General features: G+C 28.0%; 2 protein-coding genes across 3 annotated transcripts; both read left to right on the forward strand.

The window, feature by feature from the left end:
- Positions 1–270: 270 nt before the first annotated feature.
- On the forward strand, positions 271–16463 carry LOC114125307 (peroxisome biogenesis factor 1). Of its 2 annotated transcripts, none has more exons than XR_007605475.1 (19): positions 271–554; positions 623–853; positions 1931–2045; positions 2107–2714; positions 2775–3106; positions 3562–3671; positions 3731–3838; positions 3906–4062; positions 4248–4413; positions 4500–4659; positions 4727–4902; positions 4972–5106; positions 5179–5243; positions 5762–5821; positions 5914–6100; positions 6398–6560; positions 9859–9884; positions 15413–15558; positions 16081–16187. XR_007605475.1 is itself a non-coding variant. In XM_027988904.2 (19 exons), the coding sequence occupies exons 1-19, from the start codon at positions 444–446 to the stop codon at positions 16367–16369; spliced, it is 3111 nt and encodes a 1036-aa protein (XP_027844705.2). In that variant the 5' UTR covers positions 275–443; the 3' UTR covers positions 16370–16463. The 2 variants fall into 2 exon arrangements, 1 of the variants encoding a protein (XP_027844705.2); XM_027988904.2 differs by lacking the exon at positions 15413–15558 and adding an exon at positions 16276–16463 and having other exon boundaries at positions 275–554.
- A 4065-nt stretch (positions 16464–20528) lies between these two features.
- LOC114125309 (cathepsin G-like) lies at positions 20529–22613 on the forward strand. Its single transcript, XM_027988906.2, has 3 exons — positions 20529–21114; positions 21223–21330; positions 22059–22613. Exons 1-3 carry the CDS (start codon positions 20623–20625, stop codon positions 22569–22571), a joined length of 1113 nt encoding a protein of 370 aa, XP_027844707.2. The 5' UTR covers positions 20529–20622; the 3' UTR covers positions 22572–22613.
- Positions 22614–23174: the final 561 nt, after the last annotated feature.

A 23174-nucleotide genomic window follows, 5' to 3' on the forward strand; every position in this document is an offset into this window, starting at 1 on the left:
TAACACATCGCTTGTATTGCTTGTAATATTAGGTGTCTTACGATATTTTAGTACAAACATTTATCTTAAATTAAAATCATCGTTATATGTTAGAACTGTCAGATTACTGAAATTAGACTTGGAATACATTTTTTTCACTTAAAGGCGTGTGTATAATGTATGATTCAAAATGTTCAAAGATTTACAAGATTTATTTCTTCGCTGTTGATATCTACCTCCACCATAGATTAAACCTACCTCCACTCGTTATCAACTTATAAATTATCAGTACCTATCGTATGTTTTGTATGATATTTGAAAATTCAAAATCAAAATGTTTATTGTTTACTTTTTCACATCTAAATCTTGTGATCAAACATTACTAACGAACTTTAATTTAATTTAATTAAATACAATACATTTTATTACTTACCCGCGAAATTAAATGTTAAGTAACTTGTAAAATGAAAGATCGGATGCTGCAAGTGAATATTATACCAGTGGAGGATAGTTTTGTGCATTTATCCTCAAAGTTGATTCGTGAACTAAACGCCCTAAGACATGGCAAACAAACAGTATGTTGTTCTTTTGTTTACTAATTTCTATTGGAAAACTATTCTAGTAAATTTGTGTTGTATAATAGGTTTGTCTTAAAGTAACAGCCATTGATGGTGTGCAACAAGAGTTATATGCATCCTATTGTCAAACTCCGTGCAATTCAAATGGAGCTGATGCATTTAATATCAGTTATGAACTGTCTAAAACAATAGGACTTACTGCATCACAGTATGTGTTGATTTCATTAATTGATCAAATTTATCCATTAAAACGAGTCTTTGTTACCCCAGTCACTAATGAAGATTGGGACTTATTAGTAAGTATTAAACAAATTGTAATAGCTTATTGACTATCAAATTTATGAAATGCTATTTATTATAAATACTATCAAATCTATAACCATATTTTTGATACTATTCATAAACAGCAAATATACTTGTACCCACCTATACATTTTGATTTAAATTGTATATATAGATAACCAAAATAAAAGTCAAATTTTAACTCTTTAATGTTCTATTTTTTGTAAAAAAAATATAAACATTATGAGGATGCCATATTTTTAAATACACATCAAACATGTAAATCAATTTAAATTTTGTATTAAAATGAACTGATAAATTAACAAATTTAGGTATAAGAATTGGTTTTTTGCTATATTTTAGTATTTAAGTAAATTAAGTGGGTGTAAAATAATATTTAAAAATGCTTATGTTTCATTTAAACATTGAAATATTGATGTTTGAATATATTAAAATGGAAGTAAGACATATGGTTATAACATATCTTAATTGATAATAAATAATTTAAACATAATAATTATCTATTAATTTATATATTAATACCGTATCTAGTATTTTAAAGATCTAAGAATTTCCCTCTCTAAATAGTGTTAGTTATTTAATTCTAATACTTTTATAAAGCAAATTATTTTATCTAATGCAATTGAAAATTTAAAAAATGTATTATTTTATTATTATAACACGATAATATATACATTGAGTTATCTTAAAATATATATCTATAAGTTATGTGTTGGTATATAATTTCCTTTAATATTATATAATAAATGGTATAATATATAAATTAGTACTTATGGGTTATCATGACTACCTTAATGTCAAATGCACGCTGCCAAACTACCAAAGTCTACTGTCCTAAAAGTTACCCAACTAATCTACTGAAATATACAATAAATACAATATAATAACTCTTTGCCCTACTTGAATTCGTCAATTGCAATAAGTGCAATAAGATTGTAACATTATAAAAAAATAGAATTCACGACGTGCGGTAGTCACTATAATCCATATGTGACACGTAGCAGTCGCGATTACCCATAAGTACCTGTTAAGTATATTAAAATTATAAAATGTATTTATTTATTTTCAAGACACTAAATAATGACTCACTTCAAGATAGGATTTTACAACAACTTCAAATAGTTCAAAAAAATCAAATTTTTCCAATATGGGTTTCAAAGTTTGTACATTTAAGAATTTGTATAGGTAATATTTTCAAAGTTCATAAACATTATGTTTTTTATAATACTGTGCATTTTTTTTTCAGATGATTTAGAAAATGGTTTACAAGTCGGATCATTAAAAGAATCTACTGAAATAGTTGTAAAACCTAACGTAAGGACTTCAGACAGAAATATTAGTATCAATCAAAATTTAGATGATAATGTGCAAATAGATGATATAAATCAAAATTATTGTATTCCTATAACAAAATATCACAATCGTTTTATTTATCGCACCATTTTAGTTGAAAAAACATTATTAGAATCTGATTATATATATGATTATTGTGCTCTTATTTCTAAAGCCCATATGTCAATAATATTTAAAAATAATGATGCCTATTCTACTGGAAACAGTTTTGTTAAAATATCACTAATTCATGAACTTGATAAAATCAAATCAGAAGACTCAGAAAACAAATCAAAAATTAAAAACCCATCTATAATTATACGTTTATGTCCACTGGATCCATTTATGAATAATATTGAGAAAATGGAAGTTATTACTTGGCCAACTATTTATGTAACCAATATCTTAAGCAAAATATTGGGTTTAAAAATGAATTCAAAGGTTATACTGGAACCAGTAAGCCGAATTGAAAATGAAATTTGTGATGTTCAGTATATTCACATCTCTCCTTCAAATAATATTGTAAGTTAAAATTATAATTACAGTAAGAAGCTTATCATTATTCATTATTTTTGATTTTAGAAAATAGTTGATGAAGAAACACTTATTGAATGCACAATAAAAAGATTAAAAGATGAAATCACACATCGAAAAATTTTGGTTTTAAATAATTCAACTTTACTACGAGTGACATACAATAAATTATCAGCAATAGATGTACTACTGACATTTTCTCCATCAAATATTCCTTTTATCTTTCTTAATGAATTTAATTATGGAATGTTTTCATTGACATGTAAAACCAATAATAACTATCGCAATAATCATGTGGATTCCATAAAAGATACTGATCTTAACCAGATTACAGAAAGATTGTTATCTAACATTCCAAAGACGGAACATTATGAATTAAAGTATGTTTCAAAAATCAACCCTACACATCAAAATTATAATATTATTTAATTATTGGGTCTATATTTTTCTACTACTAAATAATTTGAATTTAATTAATTACAAATTAAAAGTATTTTAATAGAAACATTTTACTACAATTATTATTAATATAATGACAAGTTAATTAACTTTTCACTATTGCAATTTTAAATATAATTTATTATAAGCTTTATATTTAAAACATTGTCACATAGCTTTGTTATAGAGCTTATAAAAATTCTTAAAATGTCCATCACTTACAATTTTAAAGACGATATATCAATATATATATATATATATCGATATAAAAACCTATTTTATTCAATTCTAATAATTTTATTCATACATTTGAATAATTTTATTAATTTATTATTCTTAATATGGATTTTAATGTTTAATGCAAATAATTAATAAAATATAAACAATTTATTTGTAGGTGTTTTAAAGAAATGAATAAAATTGGATCCTTATGCTTGAAACCTGGTTTACAATGTTATACTACATTACCACAAACATTTTTTGCATTTGATAATTTATTGATTACAGGTAATTACTAATTGAAATATTCTTGATCGGTAAGATTAAATTTAAAATTTTTATTTAAGGACCAATTGCATCTGGAAAAACATCAATAGCTAAATTATTTTGTGATAAGCTTTCTAAGTGTCCGTATTTTGTAAGAACTATTTGGATTCACGGACGTTTTTTAGCAGGTTGTTATTATATTTAAACCAATATTTGTATTTATAAGTTATTAATAACTATTTAATATATTTATAGGTAAATTATGGGAAACAGTTCAAAAACAAATAAACAGTGATTTTCAAGAATGTTTGTATTATCAGCCAGCTATTATTGTTATTGATGATTTTGATGATTTATGTCATTTAAATTCTGAACCTAATGAGCATGCTGATATGTCTAAAATTTATATGCGGTAATAAATTCCTTTCAACATTTTAATGTATAATATTTTATTAAAAACATTAATTATAATAATTATCTCATAGATAACTAGGTTATAATTATTTTAAAAGTTGTATAGTTTTAGTATAATGTTATTATAGAATAAGTTGTTTTATTAAGTCAAATTAATATTCAATAAACAATTTATTATTTTAGACCTCTTCATTTGTTAATGCGAATGATTGAAAACTACACTAGAAATCAGTATTGTATCAGAGTTATTTGTACTGCTAAACCATTAAGTCAAGAAAATGAAAATTTATTTTCTAAACAGTTTAAACATGTCTTTAAAACTGTAATACATGTACCATTAATTGACAAGGTATTAATTAAGTCTTTATATGATAATGATATGATTACTTTATTTATGCTGTTTAACTATTAAAAAATATTTACTGAAATTGACAGGAAAATAGAAAAATAATTATTTCAAAACGCCTCAAAAAAATTCAATTTAATAAAGATGTAGATGATGACTTTTTAATGACTATTTGTGAAAAAATGGATAATTATGTAATTCAAGATATTATTGATTATTGTGATAAAGTTTTATTTGAAATGTTTAAGGGTAAGTATAAAACCATATTTTATTTTATAGTATCTCCTAATATTGTAAGAATGTATTTATTTAATAGGTGGATGTGATAAAACATTGAATAAAACTGTTTTAACTGACGTTTTTGAAAAAACTGTTCCACTTTCTTTGCATAATGTAAAATTATTCAAAGAAAAAACTATCAATTTTTCATTAGTGGGTGGTCTTAAGGAAGCCAAACAATCAATTACTGAAACAATTATTTGGCCGTCTTTAGTAAGTTTAAATTAAATTGTCATCTTCTGTTTAAATCTTGTAGTAATTTTGTTTATTTACTTTTTTTAGCATTCTGATGTATTTAGCAAGTGTCCGCTCAAACTTCAGTCAGGAGTTTTATTATATGGTGCACCAGGTACAGGCAAAACATTGTTGGCAAGAGCGATTGTTGGAGAAAGTAACTTAAATTTTATTTCAGTCAATGTAAGGACATTTTTTTAATTAAATATAATTTATTTATAATATTAATAACAAAAATTGTTAATTATATTTTAGGGTCCTGAATTACTTTCCAAATATGTTGGTGAAAGTGAAGAAAGTGTAAGAAAAGTGTTTCAAAGGTAAATTATAGAAATAATTTTTTTTAAATAATATGTATAAAATAGATTTTAGTCTAAAAGTTCAAGAAATAGCACTTGAGTATTTATTTATACTACATCTGACATAAAAGTAAACTCAGCAGCAACCACTTTTTTTTTCATTTTTCAACCATGCACCTGAAAAAAATTGTTGGATTATATTAATCTTTGAAAAACGTAATTTACGTGGTTACCCAAATAATAAAGTTAGACTTCTCAGAATGTGGCACTGTATGTTAGCTACAACCTTTGCTAATACACAGAAGCCTGACACTTGAGATTACTCTTATGGATGGTTATTTACTCAGGGGCTCATGTTATATTGTACTATATAATTTATAGAATTATTAATATAAATTAAAACAAACTAGTGAATGGTACACAAGTTACATTCTATTTTGTAAACAAAATGCAAAAACAATAAAATATGTGATTATTTTACTGCCTATATTTAATTGTATTTATCAAATCTAATTTTTATTGTATGATAATGTTGACAGAGCTCAAAACGCAAAACCATGTATTATCTTCTTTGACGAGTTTGAAAGTATTGCACCCAAGTCAGTTTTATAAATTATAATTTGTTAATAATAAAAATTATTTAATATTTTTATTATTTTTGTTAACAATTATTATGCAATGGAATTTATAGTCGAGGTTCAGATCAAACAGGAGTAACAGACAGAGTGGTTAACCAATTCCTAACCCAATTAGACGGTGTTGACACATTTGAAGGTGTATGGGTGATTGCAGCCACTTCTCGCCCAGATCTTGTTGATCAGGCACTGTTAAGACCTGGTCGAATTGGTGTCAAATTACATTGTCCAATTCCAACAATGGTAAGATTATTTTATAACCATTTACAGGTTTATGTCCAAAATTATCTATTTTATGATGATATAAAACATTCCATCTTTAAATAAAAAATTGTTGGTCTATAAATGTACATATACATTAACTACTTTAACCAAATTAAATAGATCTTTCTTAAATGTAATTTTGTTTGCTCACCATAATAAATTATTCACACATGTTTCTATGATAATGTAATAATTATATAATAATTGTTAACTATTTCCATAAAGTTGAACTATTTATCAAGTCATTATGATACAAGATTATATATTTTTTTCTAGGAAGATAGAGAAGATATATTACGAGTACTTTGTAAAAAAGTTACTTTGTCTTCAGACGTTGATTTACATAATGTTGCTACTGAAACAAGCAACTATACTGGTGCAGATTTAAGTGGACTATTATACACAACACTATCAATTGCAGAAAAAAGACTACTGAAAAGTACGTAAAATAAATTTATTGATGTATAATATATTATATTGTTAGGTAAACCATATAATAACGTGTATCTACATTTTTGGACAAATTAAGGTTTGATTATGTTATTATAAATAATCTTCTTGTGCTTTCTTTTGTTCATTTATACAATAATCAAAAAATCATTACTTTCCCTCCAAAACTAAAATGAGTGATATCGCGTATCATAAGAGTAATGTAAAATTTAAATAGTTTAAAAAAATGTTAAATGCTCTTCTGAAAAATGATGAAATGGTGCTGTTACGATTTACCTAACAATATAAGAATAATAAAATTAGCAATAAAAAAAAAAATCACTCAGAGTTGTTTTATTAGTCTAGATTTCACTACTTATACATCTATAAATCTACTACTATAATATATTATTTATAAATATTTATAAAAGTTTACTTTTTTCATTTTTAATGTATTTGCTGCTTAAAATTCAACATCAAAAGTATTTTTATTTTACAGTTAGTTTAATTATAATATAAAGTACATATTATGGTTTAATATACCAAGACATTAATATTTTAAACCATGGTATGACAGCAAAGCTAATATTCACAAGAATGTATTAGATTATAATTTACAATATAAATTAAGAGGACGCCACACCCACATGCATTGTATATTTGTATCCATCTAACATATTATATACAGCAGTAAATGTGTGTTCAGTACAGAGAGTAATATCATATTAATAATATTATTGTATGGTTTAGTAGAACCCATTATCATTATGTGTTATTAGAGTGAATTTACCTATTAAATAAAAGTTGGAACATTATCAGAGTCATAATGTAGATTTTTTTTTATTCAAATTTTTTTAAAAAACCAATCAATAATGTTTTTACTTTTAATTTTGATTATAGATAAATTCACTCTAATATTAAAGTTAGCAACATATAAATACATAATTAAAATAGGATCTACTGAACACAAATTGATTATGTTAGGTACCTATATAGTATATATACATACATATTATGTAAGACAAAAATTAAATATGGGTATGTATTGGTGCCCTCTTTAACAATTAGGTAGTGGATATTTTAACTAACTTATTATGTTTTATTTATTTATTGTTCAAATATTTTTTTTTAGGATTTTATCTTTATGTTGATATTAATTATGTCGTGTAGTGTGTAATAATTTTTTTTTAATACCGCCTAGCTAATGATAATTCCATAAAATGTTCATTGCACTTAAAGGGATTGTAAGCAAACAATATTTTAATTTTAAATTTAATTTGAGCCTTTTTCTTGTGCGGATCTTGCAAATGTGTACGTTGTAACTATTAAGTTATCATTAGTGTGTGTGTGTGTGTGCACTTATAAATACTTATTACTTAATAATTAATAATACAAGTTATCAACGCAGCATCTTACGTATGAACATTATATATAGATATAATAATATGTTTTTTTGTATCAGTGGTGATCTAACCTTAAGGAAGGGCAGTTGTAAAACTGTCAACCCCCTACCCCTCAATAAAAATTACTAAAATAACTATCTAGATATTTAGATACGGGGAACATTTATATATAATATAAAAAAAATTGCCCAGGGGGGGGGGGGGGGTAATCACCCATCGCCCCCCTAAAACCCGCCACTGATTTATATGAACTTTTTATCAATTATACCGATATTATAGCAACTATCCACTATAAAATACTATCACAAACTGTTTTATGAAAAATATTACATTTATATAAATTATTAAAATACTTATCATATGTACTTAATGATCAATCTTGTTAAAAAAAAAAGGTGGGAATACGTTTATATTTCTGTCCTTAAATGATGGATATTTTTTTTATTTTTTTTTCGAAAGTTCCAAAATATTTTTAAAAAAGTATTCAGTTTTTGTTCTATAGATAGCGCTGCATGAAACTAATAAAGAGCATTAATTATCCAAAATAGTGTTAGTACGTAAAAATAATTAAATAACATACATAAATATATAAAACCGATAAATTATTTGCTTTTACTTGATTTTTAAACTTTTTCACAAGCCGTGAGAATGGTTTATTTGTTAAATGATGGTCATTTAAGAAATTAAGTTCTAAATCAATATTATAGTAGCTACTCGTACTCGTACTATATCGTTTTTATAGCAAATCATTTATAACGATTTATTATTCTATAATCATTATATGCGGACAAAATACTATTATGATAAGATATTGCGAATCAATGGTCAGACTATAAGATTAAGTACTAAGCAATAAATAATAATGGTTAATTTAATAAATATTTTTTCATTGTTATTTATTAAATTTGATTTGTTTGATACTCTAATATTGTAAGTCTCATCCACTATTACAACTGTATTATGTTAAAGTTTTAGGCAAAATTCAATTAAATACTTTATACATTTCTAATTCAATTTGCATTAACTATGACTATCGTTATAACTTTATTCAGTGTTTGACAGTAAAATAAGTTTCATAGTACTATTTATCAGCTTCCATTCAATATATTATTTGTGAGCTTATTATTTTGTATAAAAGAGGGTTCTAACAAATGTCATTTTACTTTTTTGACACCGGAATCTGATATGAGGCATTTTCTTTAGTATTTTAATGGTATCCTTCATATTCAACGAATAATAGGAAAATGTTTGACTTGTCACAAGAAAAAAACATTTACATAAAATACACATTCAGAGATATTTTTATCTGACTATCGGAAGACAGAGACCAATAGAGGTTTGTGTGACTTTTTATTCATATTCAATTTTCAATCTAAAGTACTCAATATAAAATATACTATTGTCAAAATATATGCATTATTTATTGTTAGGTATAAATTATAACGTTATTTATCAATTGTATATTTGTTTTTGTATTATCCTTTACAGACTAAATTTAATTAAATTAATTTTTTAATATCAAACTTAAAGGTAAAATCACTATCTTTGATTTATCATTACATATTATGGCGGTTCTATTTTTAAGCAAATTAAAAAATAATATAAAACACATATAATGTTCTTTTCCTTAAATTAATTAATAACGAATAAATTCACTCTAATAAACTTTATTACCTAATTATTACACAAAATTGGAATTCCTGGATAAATGTGCTATTATGCACGTTCGTATTACGGAGACAATCATGTGAATGAAGCGACCTCTTAAAACATTTTTCTTTGTTTTAATTGTTTTTATTAAAAAAAAATAATCATACAATACAGAGATATCTGTTTATTTATAATTGCAACAACTTTATAATGTATAACCATTGACGATTGATATAAGTATAATTTTTTTTTCAGATCAAGACTGTGCATCATCTTTAGATGTGAGTATATGAGTATTTGAAATATTATATTAACATATAATGATAACGGCACATCCATATTTGTTGTCCTCGTCTCACAAATGTGTACTATATCAAATTTACGTTTAACAGTTTACGTTTAATTCTGTTACTTTATTACACGTGTAAATTAAATTTAACGTATAATATGGGCTATGGCTATATTCTAACTTAGCTTAACGTTAAAATAATCAATATTTGTTTGTCAGTTTTATTCGATATTTTAATTTTTTGAATATGAATTACTGAGTGTATAGATAATATATTATGTTTCACACTTGTAAGACTGAGTCAACAAATTTAGATTTGGTGTCATATCACAATAATATGTTACATACACATAACTTTTTCTAAGTAAAGTTTTTTACTTCGAAGCGTTGGTGTATTTACATTTTATTTTGAATTTAAAACACATCTATGTATTATTTATTTATTCATAAACATTAAGTAGTTTCTACATTATTTTCTATATACCTATTACCTAAAATACCCTATAATAGTTTATATACTAATGGAAAGTATATATTATAAGTAAATATAGTATTATATTATATTAGATATAGGTAAACTAGCTGTCCCACCCGGCGTTGCCCGCGCAAAAGTCACCTCAGGTGAAAACCGAGATTTTTTTATATTATATTAGTAATAATAATAGGCGGCCTATTAATAATAGCTGACCCGGCAGACTTCGTATTGCGTACTTCGTTTTGCACTTCGTTGCCCGTTAAAAATGCCAATTCTATATGACTCAGACTTTGTTCAATACGGATTTTAATATTTGATGGATGATGTTCTAGATTTATCTTAAGTTTTCTGTTGCCCGAAATAAAAATTCTGATTCGCAGCAGTATATTATCAGGTAGGCAATCTACCTGCGGTAGATCGCGGACCTAGTGCTGTTTGTACGTAAATGTATGATTTAACTCTAATAAAGTATCAAAGTTATACTAAGTTTTACATAATACGGTAGATTAATATAATCAATTAATACATAATCCTAACCTAGGTTTTGATTCTCGAAAATCTTGAATAACCCGGCTTTGACCGTGTACATTTTTTTGTGTTACCTACTATAACTTTTATTTTATCAGTTTATATTTATTACAGTCTGCTTTTAGATGTTATGTTTATCCTTGGTTGCCCATGTATTGTAATATTGTAATTTGTTGACAAAAAATTACTTTACATTATGGTGTTATAAAAACCAAAAACAAAAAAATATTTATATTGAAATATTTTATTCATCTCAATAACTCTTTATTAACAGTATTTTTGGTACTGCCTTTTAGGGCTAAAATAACCAAACTACTGGCAGAGCTAACTCTAGAACATGTGATATAGAACTATCCATGTGAAAAACATTCTTCTCTCAAGTCAATCCTTGTCATGCTCAATGATTGTCCTTGAGACTTATTAATAGTCATAACAAAGCAAACTTTGAGTGGGAATTGTATTCTTTTTAATTCAAAGGGATAATCAGTTGGAATCAACGTTATTCTCGGGATTAAAACTTTATCTCCTCTAGCGCTCCCAGTGATAACTATAGCGTCTATTATATTTTTGTGCAGAGCTTTAACTTGCAATCTTGGTTCCTTTCTGATCTAAATTTTTCATACAGTTCATCATTGAGGTATACCAATAATAATAATAATAATAATAATAATTAGCTGTAATAATAAAGTGATAAATGTGTTAACACATAAATCAGGTTGTTATAGCAACCATTTATAAACAAAAATTATAAACAAAATTTCCATCGTAAATCTCAAAATCCCCGTTTGAGCAACCCTTTAAAATGAGAATTTCGAAAAATCCTTTCTTAGTGCGACTATACATAGTAATAAGTACATATCCTGAAAATTTCAAATAAATCCGTACGGTAGTTTTGGCTGTACGTTGATTATTGGTAAAGTATACTTTCTCTTATATATATAGATATCAATCGTTTATTATTATTGATGAATAATAACTCTATTTTCAATGGTCTTATAAGCGTTGTTTTCTATTTAACCTCAATTTGTCAGGTTTATAGTTTTGTTTCGACGCAGTATAGATGTGTTAAATTGTGTTTGTTTTTAGTTGTTCTTGTGTTCAAAGTTGATGTATTTAAATTAAAATGTTTTTTTTCGGTTATTTGAATAACCCTCTTCAGTATGACTTCTGATAATTCAAGTTTGTTATAATATTTTTACATCTTTAATATATAATAAATACAAAAGTAGCATCTACCTATTCTACCGATTATAAATAAAATCATGATTTATCTTATCGTTTCATTGTATTGATGCCGTGAGCACCAGTTTTTAACAAAATCGGATTGATCGCTCTAAAGAATCGTTTTTCGATGCACCATTAGGTATAAGTCTCGTGCTTTTTGTACGCATTTGTTTATGCTTCGGCTAGTACTTCGCCTTTGTAGACCATAGTATTCGCATAGGAACAGGTCCGGAGAACAGGAACCGTTCCACCCGAAAGATAATAATATAATATTATATTATACATATAATCGTATTATAAGTCGACGATATCACCGTAATGGTGTCGAACGTGGGTCGCTTATATATAGTAGCATGTGCAATATATTATATCTGTATTATTAAACCGAGTAAACAAATGAGGCAATCAAGTGGGGTATTATCCGTGAACACAGCGTATAATATACAATAACAGTGTATAAAAGAAATGTGTCGCCGCCCTGCAAGCGTTCCCCCAATTCGGATTCGGCGAGCAAATAAAAATAAGATAACCCCTGACGTGTGTGCGTGTGTTTACGCGCGTGCTCTAGGGGGTGGGGAGGTATTCTTTATATATTTTATTTTATCATTATTTGAATTATTCATTTGCGGCGCGCATGTGTGTGTTGACGGTTAATAACAACTCTATTCTCTCGCCCTAAAAAAATCCGTCCACCGGCGTTTGTAATATAATAATATTATACAAAACAAATGTATATATTTATAATGTATGTAATTTACAAAGCAAATCATTTTTATATTTTTCGAAAATTGAATGTCTATGAAATCTTTGTACCAACAAATTGTTATAAGTAATATATTATTTATTTTTAAATTGAAACTATTACAAAATCAATAATGATATTGAGTGTCATGTTTACGAATATGTAAATTAGTGTCAAATCTATATTATAATTCTGCCATTTACACTATGTTATTCCTATACCCATGACTAAAAAATAATGATAATTACCACATTATTATAGTATTTTAATTAACATATGCTTTTATATTTATTTATACATTTATGTTAATTTAAATTAATTAAATATAGGTGCAAATAATTTCTTGGTGCAATTAAGATTACTATGACACTTTGAGCTGCACAATATTTTCAGCGTTGTAATCACATTTTTTCGTGTTACAACCAGTTTTACAGCGTTGATTAAAGCTCTGATAACCTTTTTACTCCTTGCCCTGTAACTTCGCGTAGTTATTTCTCAATCTTTATTTTTTTCAAAGCTCCATTTCGTTCTACAATTTTTTTGTTACGCCAAGTAATTTATGCTTTTGTATATTTATATTTCAACACGTCTGCATGTTCTTTGATTCAAACATTATTACATATATATACATTATTAAATTATTAGGTACCCACCTACTTATTTTTTTTAAATTAAATAAATACATATTGTCAATTTAAAATGGGCTGAAGTACATCATTTATACATGTCATTTTCTTGAAAAATAATTATTGCAAGTGAACTACGCAGAAAACCTCGAGTTCTATCAACATCTGATATTGGGACATGAATAGTTTACCAACTTTGAGCTTTGAGAATTTTTCGTTAGTCAATCTTAACATTTTTTATGCTTATTTTACGAGACAAATTACCAATTTTCGTTATTGGTCTTTAATTTTTTCACTCATCTGTCTACTTTCATCATGATATTTTTAACAAACGAAACTTTTTTACGTATACACTAATCACTGAACATTCTTAAATGTCGTTCACACCAATATAAATTAATTGAACATCATTATCCAACTAAAACAATAATAGGGGAATGTTCACATTTACAAAATTTACCAATTTTTAAGTAAATTACATCATTTACCACGTTTACATCATTCACTGTAACATGCCGAGGAGTAGAGAAGAGTATCTATAGGCGTTGACCAAAATTCGTGCTAACTCGTACATCCTCCATCAATTTACATACCTATAAAGTTTCTCTGTCAAAATCGGCCTCTGCCATTTGTCTACTAGAAACGAATGTATACTCTATGGGAAAGGGGTTGGAATATATTATTATTCACTATGCATGTTTTCTAATAATCAACAAGTTAAGTGTTCCTAAAAATTACTGTTAATTAGGAAACTACAAAACATTCATTTTATTCGACTTCAAAAAATTACCAACTGCAAAAATGATAATGATAAGGATTATGTTAGTTAGTTACCGGTCAGCAAAACAAAACCACGTATAACCCTTTCGAGTTAGCATCTAAAATAAAAATATAAAAAACGCTTTTCAGATTTACCTTTTAAACAGCTGTATTTGTATTCTCATAAATATCGTAAGTCGTGTGATCGTGGATTGAAAAAAAACTTCAATTTACTTTTATCGCGTATTTGGTATTATATACATAGTTTGCTATCCCGCTTTTGGCGCTGAACTGGAATTGTTTATTTCGTTTTGAATACGACGCGTATTTATTAATCTTCCGCCACCGCCGTTTATTTCCGTTTATTTTTAAGTGTATTGGTGTAGTCCTCATTATTTACATTAAAAGAAAAAAACAAATAATAATAACGATAATAATAATAAAATAATAAAAAAAAAAACACAAATTTATTTATATCACCACAACCGGCTGTAGTGTTGCAACTGTGAAACCAATATTCCGTTTCCAGAATCGAAACCCAACGTAAACAATACTTGTCGAAAGTAAAGAAGTCATTATCGCGAACCTGTCCCTGTGTGGTACGCCGATCCTCAAAAGGATCGACAATGCGGCGGGGGACGCCAATTCAATGGCTTTCCAATGTCCCGCAGCAATTAAATAATCCCGATCTATTCTTGTCCATCTGTGTGTGGGTGTGCGTGTACGCGCGCGCCACGCTTTGTCACCGACGTGCTTTTAACGCTCATCACTTTGTTTATATTTGCTCGATAAACATTGATTAAAAATACCGAAATTCAATCACTTTTGAGTTTAAATAATCACGATGATAAAAATTTTTTAATAAAATCGCCTTGTACTCGTATTGTAGTTTTTTCCGAGTCTGAAGAGTTTTTTTAATCACGTCGAGAATCCATACGTTCTGTTTGTTAAGTCGCTATTTTCTTTTTATTAACGTAAATACAATATGCTCAGTATTTTATTACTATACCTACTGTATTTGCAGTAAAATATACAACCAATGAATTGTTACAACACAGAAAACCCTGAAATGTGTTTTTTTTAAATTCAAATTATCGATTTTTGAGACGTATAAAACAATAAATTGCGACATTCTGGTTTCTGACACAAATGATGATTGTACCTAGATGTATACACTGTCCAGCAAGACAACACGCAGATTCTACATATCCCCGAGCGACAACCTGCCATCAAAGACCTTTGACTATGGCAGGATCTAACGAAGGGATGCAGAGAGCCGCAAAAGTACCGATTTATTTAGGAAATAATAATTGTAAGAAAATATATTTCAAAAGCTTGCAAATGATCCTAAAAGAATTTTTCAATAGTTACTAAAAAGAAAAAAAAATTACTAAAAAATAGCTCAAAGCGAGTCTAAATATTTATAAATATTATTGAGTATAGATGTAATGATAATTTTAGTAATAGTGAAATGTTTCCAAGGATCTACGATTACTACTTTTTAAGTTAGAACAAAAAAACTAAAATCGTACGAGTGAATAACTAATATCGTCAAAATGTATTATTAAAATTATATATTATGCCTACTAATATTTTATACAATGAATAAAGTAAAAATTATAACCACAACATATTGTAAAGTATATTTTTAGAATTCAAGAATTTTGATTTGCAATGGCTTAAAAATAAAAAAAAAATTGAAAATTTTGATTTATTTCGAAAAAATGAGTGTATCTTCAAATGAATAACTATGAACGACATGCTCTAACGTGTCTGGTGAATAGGTACGCTTTCGTAAAATGTTGGAGTAAATTTATTATTTTATTTTTTACAGCTTGATGTCGGCTCACAGCTAACGATTACAAATGACGATTTTCAGGATGCATTAAAAACAACTAAACCGTCTTTACACCAATCCGATATCGACCGTTACGCACAAATGTAAGTAACCATATTATAATGGTTTCGCATTTCTCTTAGTTGAAGTACACGTCTAAATATCATAGTAATTATTTTTAACCATTTTCAGCCACAGAGTATTTTCCGGGAAAAAAATTGACGGTGGAGGTTACGCAGAAGGCTATATAGACGGTAGAATAAAACAGAAAACAACATACGCGTGATTGTTTTTTGTTAAAATATTTATAATATATGTTCTTATATTTTTTTTACGTGGAGGTGATTTTGTTTTATAAAAATAAAAAACGTTGGCTTATCCGCTGATTGGTTTTAATTTTTTTCCACTCGTTGAACTCATGCTATTCAAAGCGAGTTCAGAGTTCAGTAAGTCCTTGAATATTCTTGTTAATCTTAATCCTATATTATGACAAGTTTACTAGCAAAATTACTTGGTACTCGTTTACTGATCTACTTAGCTATATCAGTTACATATCCTGAAATTAATTTACACGAATACGAATGACAATCACACGCCCTTCAATTAATTTTATCACCCACCAATGACTTTTTTTAGAACATGACTATTTTTTTAAGAACTTACCTACCTATAACAATTATGCAACTCTATTGTAATTGATTGGAAATTGTTGAAATGTAGTAGTAATAAAATAAAACTTTTAGTCACTATATTAGTATCTTTTTTAGGATGTATATTAAACGTATTTTTGAGATATTGATTGTATTTTAATAAAATTATGTATTGTTAAATATTAAAAAAATTAAAACACTTATGCCAGATTTTAAAAACAAAACACCATTTTTTTCTTTTTAATGCCATAATTTTTTAATATTTAAATGATCCAAAGGTCGTTTAACCATTGTCAAAATCCTATATAGTTGAAATGTTTTATCTTTTGAATTCATCTTCACTTTTATCAAATACCAAAAAAAATAGATATCTATATCAATTATGCATCAAATGACTTAAAAATAACAATTTGTTTAACGTCTTCCCAATATTAGTTGCACCTTAGCCTTCCGAATCGTAATTCACGAGTTAAGATTCTTAATTTTATAATTTTCTTATTAAAAAAAAAAAATAAATACGTTCATATCAAAGTATCTTGTGCACTCGCTCCCGTAACTGATAATGTATAGCTACTTTTACGACGCACGTCAAAAGGTACAATATCGATTGTATCGATGCATTTTGTACCCTCACGTGGCCCCAGCCTAATTTGGCACTTAAACGACTCTTCATAATTTTCATTTTTTTATGGATTACACACAAGACCAAACGTTTCCTATAAAGGAAAGGGGTGAAAAAATATTTGTCCAGCCCCACTCAAAAAAATTTTACTTTAAGTTATCGTACCTAATACTCTTTCCTCTATTTAATATGCCTGCAATAATAAAAACCCCGCAATTTTCGCTCCGTTTCATAAAAATCCGTTTTTCAGAATATGCACGCATTTCCTCAGCCCCACCACGGATCTATACGCATACAACGGGAATGCGGTTTTCAAGCTCTTTCTCGCAAACACACTCGAAATTTGTTCGTTTCGCGCACAATCTGTATAAAAGCGCTTGCAAATTACGAAAACGATCGTAGGCGCACGTGAATACAATAATACCTACTACTGCGTATGAGGTACCTATATTATAATATATTATACATAATTATTATTGTATTCTATGTAATCGGTATGAGAAAAACGTCGCCGTCGCGAATATAATACATAATATTATCGTGTCGGCGGTGTTTGCCGACGGACGATCGTCGCTGGCGGCGTCGTCGCCGCGTAATAATACTCGTCCCGCCGCGACCCCTTCGCCGCCGCCGCCGCCGAGACCGCGAAGCTGTACAGGCCGACCGACAGAGCCGTTCTTCAATCACCAGCGCATTTCACGTCCAATTAAGTCGCCCGGTCATGCCTTCCCCGCCGCCGTCCGCGTGTTCGGGTCAACAGCGGCGGCGGACCCGTCGACGACTCGCCGAGGGCGCGTACGCCGCCGCCGTCGCCCGCGCGTAATAATTTTCCGCCACTTTGCACTAATCGCTACCCCCCCGCCGACGCTTCGAGTGTACGTGCGCACAAGTACGTCGACGATCGTATCATAATATATTATATTGTAATACAAAACGCCGCTCGCGCGATATTCTATTTTGCAGCTCCGTTTATATACATTTTGCTATTACTGTACATATAACTCATTCTCGCCGCCGTCTTATAAAACGCAATTTTATTTACTTGTTATTATATTATTTTGTATTTTTATTTTTCACACCGGCGGCCGCCTCTCTCTCTCTCTCTCGTCTATTTATTAATTATTGCGAAAATATACGATTTTGTCGCCGCCGCCTCCGATCACGGTCCGACGCGCACCGTGAAATTCGTTTCACACACAGCACCCGCGGCGTCGCACCCGTAATAACGTTTCACACGTCGTTCCTGCAATGATAATAATAATAAACAGAGTGTGAGTACGTACACTGTTTTCGCTTGTTACTCGAAACGACAATCACTGAACGCACCTCGCCGCATTATCAATCGAGATCCGGTGTCCCGTGAAAAATATACCGTATATATATATACTATTAAAAATGTATTTAAAGTTCTCAGCAAATCAGATTAGCACCTTTTGCCACCTCCTCCTCCCCAGACACACACTGCCACGACGACGGTAGACTAAATAATATTATTATATTCGAATATTGCGATTCGGTGCCGGGTAAATCATTTTTCAACCTATTTTTCTTCCGGAAAAACGTGCAGAACACTCGACACCGAAATCAGCTCTCTACCGGAGGGAACGGTGTGACGAAGACTCTATTTTTCCACTACTACCGCACTATCCAAAGTCAGCAGGCTGCTGTAGATTCTATATAACTGAATTATTTGTATACTTGTCTATTTCATGACAAATTTGTATCAGTTTTATCGAGAGCTAAGGATAAATCCAGTGGTGCTGATCCTGCCGATCGCAACACGATTTATTTGGGTGGGTGGGTGGGTTTGTCGGGTAGATGGGTTATAATAGATCAGTGGTTCTCAACCATTTATGATTCGTGCCACTAGAAACAAACACTGCGTCGCACTAGCATCAAACTAATAAACAATCTTAGGTGTATATTTTAAAATATTTCTTTTAAGAAAAAAAAAAAAATACAGTTTACAAAAAAAAAAAACGTTCGAAACATTAACACTTTTAACAGTTTAAACTTTAAATTGGCAAATAAAATAAAATAAGACCATAGATAATGATGGTTTATACAAATTTGATAGAGAATTTGATATTGGTAGTTTCTACAAAGTGGCAGCATTATATATAATTATTTATTATTATAAATAAAAATATGATTTTTTGCTAAAAAATTATTTTTTTTTTTTAAATATTTTTTCCCTTTTCCCGTTGATATTTCATATCATCCCGGTTGAGAACCATCTATAAAATAGATATTTCAAATGTTACACAAAACAAATATATAATATTTGTACTACACATCTGATTATGTGATGTACCTACATTTATGTTCAGAATAGTGACACAAATTACTTAAGATGTTATTTAATGTTATTTTTAACCCGACGTTGAGTTGTTCTATACATAATTTAATTTTGAGGTATTTAGGTCATTAAAACATAAATATCACCTTTTTCACCACCTAGTGGAAAATATATCTTAGACTGACAAATCATCTCAGTTCAGAATCATTTTTCGTATACAATAATATCTATCGTTAAAAAAAAATTAGGAAATTTTCTGAACAACTTGAATCCTAATGTATTTTTAAAATCATAAACAATATATTTTCCACAGGAGTTACAACATACTATTTTTCTGTCAACAGTGAAAACTTCAGTGTCTTTGTTTGCTGAGGAAATCCAATCTCGAATTTTGCTATAAATTTGCTACTTATTCTCGTCATATTCACGATTTACAGGCTTAATGACAAACGACGTAACTGAGTGGTATGTCGATAACTGACTGATACAGCGAGATCAACTAAGATTATAGATAGACACAATCGTTTATCGTAATCAATTATTCACCTTATCTTTATTTCAGTTAGTATTTAATGCCAAAAAAATTATTTTTAATATTTCTACTTGACAAAATATTATTTTATACATTTTTTTTTAATTTTTGGTTTAATATGCAATACATTTAAAATTTTGTAAAAATATGTTAAAACCATTAAAATATATGCAGACATATATAGAAACAAAATGTCGCCAGTATCTTCAAGTCATTATGGTTCGTAAGGGTAACTGACAAAAATCGAAACACGTGAAAAGAAAAAAATATGAAATTGCATAGAAATTCACGCTCTACAGTTATAACTTAACTAAATGTAATGAATTGCCTAGGTTATAGTTTTTAACTGTTTAAAAAAAAACTTTTTAAAACCATATGTATTAATATTTTATGTAAACAAATACTTTTGAAGAATAATGTTTAAAACTTAAAAACCATGAGAAAAATCTTTATTTTACTACAATTAATTATCTACGCGCAAGTGGCAATAAATGGTGGTCCAACTGCTAAACCCACTCAAGCATCAAAACCCCCTTCAAAACCCGTAACACAGAAACCTACTATACCTAGTAAACCTAGTAAACCTAGTAAACCTAGTATACCTAGTATACCTAGTACACCTAGTGTACCTAGTATACCTAGTACACCTAGTATACCTAGTACACCTAGTGAATCTAGTACACCTAGTTCATCTAGTGATGATGGTGATTTTACTGTTTCGACTCCACATCAACATCATAAATCTACTACACCTGGAGATCTGCCAGACTTTCAGTTTTTTGAAGACAACAAATATCCATTCTTGGTATTTATTCACGTGAAACTTCCAAATGGTTTAAGTAGCAATTGCGTTGGTACTTTGATAGAACCACTAATAGTGTTGACTTCTGCACATTGCACTTACAAAATTTCCCCAAAACATATAATGGTAACGAACACATTTTCACATAGATACGATAAATTAAATAAACATACATCATACCTAATATTATTTATTATACTTTTGTTATTCTGTAAACTGTAATGGTTTTTTTAGGCGTACAATCTTTTTTATGATGACAAGCACAAGCGTCATATTGACCACGTATATCAACACAAATCATATTCTGATCGTAAACAAGACCACGATGTTAGCATATTGAAAGTAAGTACTTAGCGTAACATTTATACCTATATTTTCGTCAAACGTATTATTGATGTTACTTTTACATTTTATAGTTGAATATAATTGTAGGGATATACATTTTACCGATGTTATTATTTTTTTTATGGGTAAATTACTTTACAATTAGGTATAAGTGTATTTTATGATTTGAATTTTAAAAATATAGGTACCTAACCTAACCTTTTTATTATTTATTAATATTATAAATATTTTGTTTTTATAATTTCATAACTTAAAGCCATGTTTATTCTGATCTAATAAATTATCAATGCTATTAATAATTATGTAAAATATAATTATAAATAATAAATATTTATACATATATATCAAAATATGCATACATAAATTAATGTGTGAAAGTGTTTATCTTAAATGTATTTAAATTAATTATACCTAATTAAATATGTAAGAAAAATAATTAAACCAGAAGTTTTAAAATCCAAGTATTATATTAAACACGTTGGCTAATAATTAAATAGGTATATACTTACTAAAAGTCCCATAAGCGATACTCTATTTAGGTTAATTAACATATCATTAAGTCCGGTTTATTTTCACGAGTCACTTAAATACAAATTAAACAGTCTGTCCTCATTATTCTAACATTTTTTGGGAAAATATAATATGGAAATGTTTAGTTATATGTTTTGTTTGAACTATTTTACAAACGCATACTTTTAAATTAATATTATTATGTTTGAATTTAGTTAAGAAGTGCATTCAAAGATGACAACCATCACCTCATAGAATTATCTGGCAGTCCTGAACAATTTGTGGGTCATAATGGAACAGTGCATGATTGTTTGGTTATTGGATTTTCTACAGATTCCGAAGGGCCAAGAAGAGTTTATGGACAATATTTAGGATATAGCACTACCTTAGATGCATTGCACGGTCCTGAAATGTGTCCAAGTAGAGTGCATGAATTATTATGGAAAAAATGGTTATGTTCACGAGCGGATGAAGAAATTCACTTTTTAAGTAACCGTGGAAGTCCATTAATATGTGGTGGATATCAATATGGATTATTTAGCTACACCTTTAACGGAGTAGGTGACGATGGTCCTCCTGGTCCCGCTAAAGAAAATTATTATGTATTCATACACTATTATAGAGATTGGATAGCCAAAACTATTAAGAAGAGTACAGGAAACCTAATAGTACCAAATAATAAATTGTTCAATATTTCAATAATGATTTTGGTATACAATTTCTTTTGAAAAAATTAAAAATTTCATAATATATAATTAAATAAACTTGAACATAGATTGCAAGTAAATGAGTTATCTGCCTAGTTAAAATTGATAAAATATAAATAAAAACAATAATAATTTATGTTTAACCTATGTTGATCTATTAACATATATATATTAAATCAGAAAAATAACAAAATAATTTATTTGGTAAATATTTTTTTTTTTTTTTTTTTATAATAAATTGTTAAAAAACACATTATTGTTGTAAAATTATTACTTACTAACAATTACTTAATTTCGGTTTAAGTGTCAAAACATGATTAAAAATAATTTGTAAACCTAACTTGTAAAAAGTGGTCCAATCTTTCAATGCATCATGTTTTGAAGATTTTTTTTATATATTATTTACAGGAATTATTTTGAGAAACATCGTGCTTTTAGGAAGTTTGTATTAGTGAAAGACGCCAAGGACCAGATGGTCTAATGATAGATATATTATTGTACATAGTATATACTTAAAATATAGTTATTTTTCACCGAATGAATGTAAAATAAATGAATAAAAACAATATTATAAAAATTGAAGTAGGTTATCTTGGGTTGAGATTATATACTACTCTGAAAAAT

The sequence above is a fragment of the Aphis gossypii genome, chromosome X, assembly GCF_020184175.1.
Source record: "Aphis gossypii isolate Hap1 chromosome X, ASM2018417v2, whole genome shotgun sequence".
Lineage (NCBI taxonomy): Eukaryota > Metazoa > Arthropoda > Insecta > Hemiptera > Aphididae > Aphis > Aphis gossypii.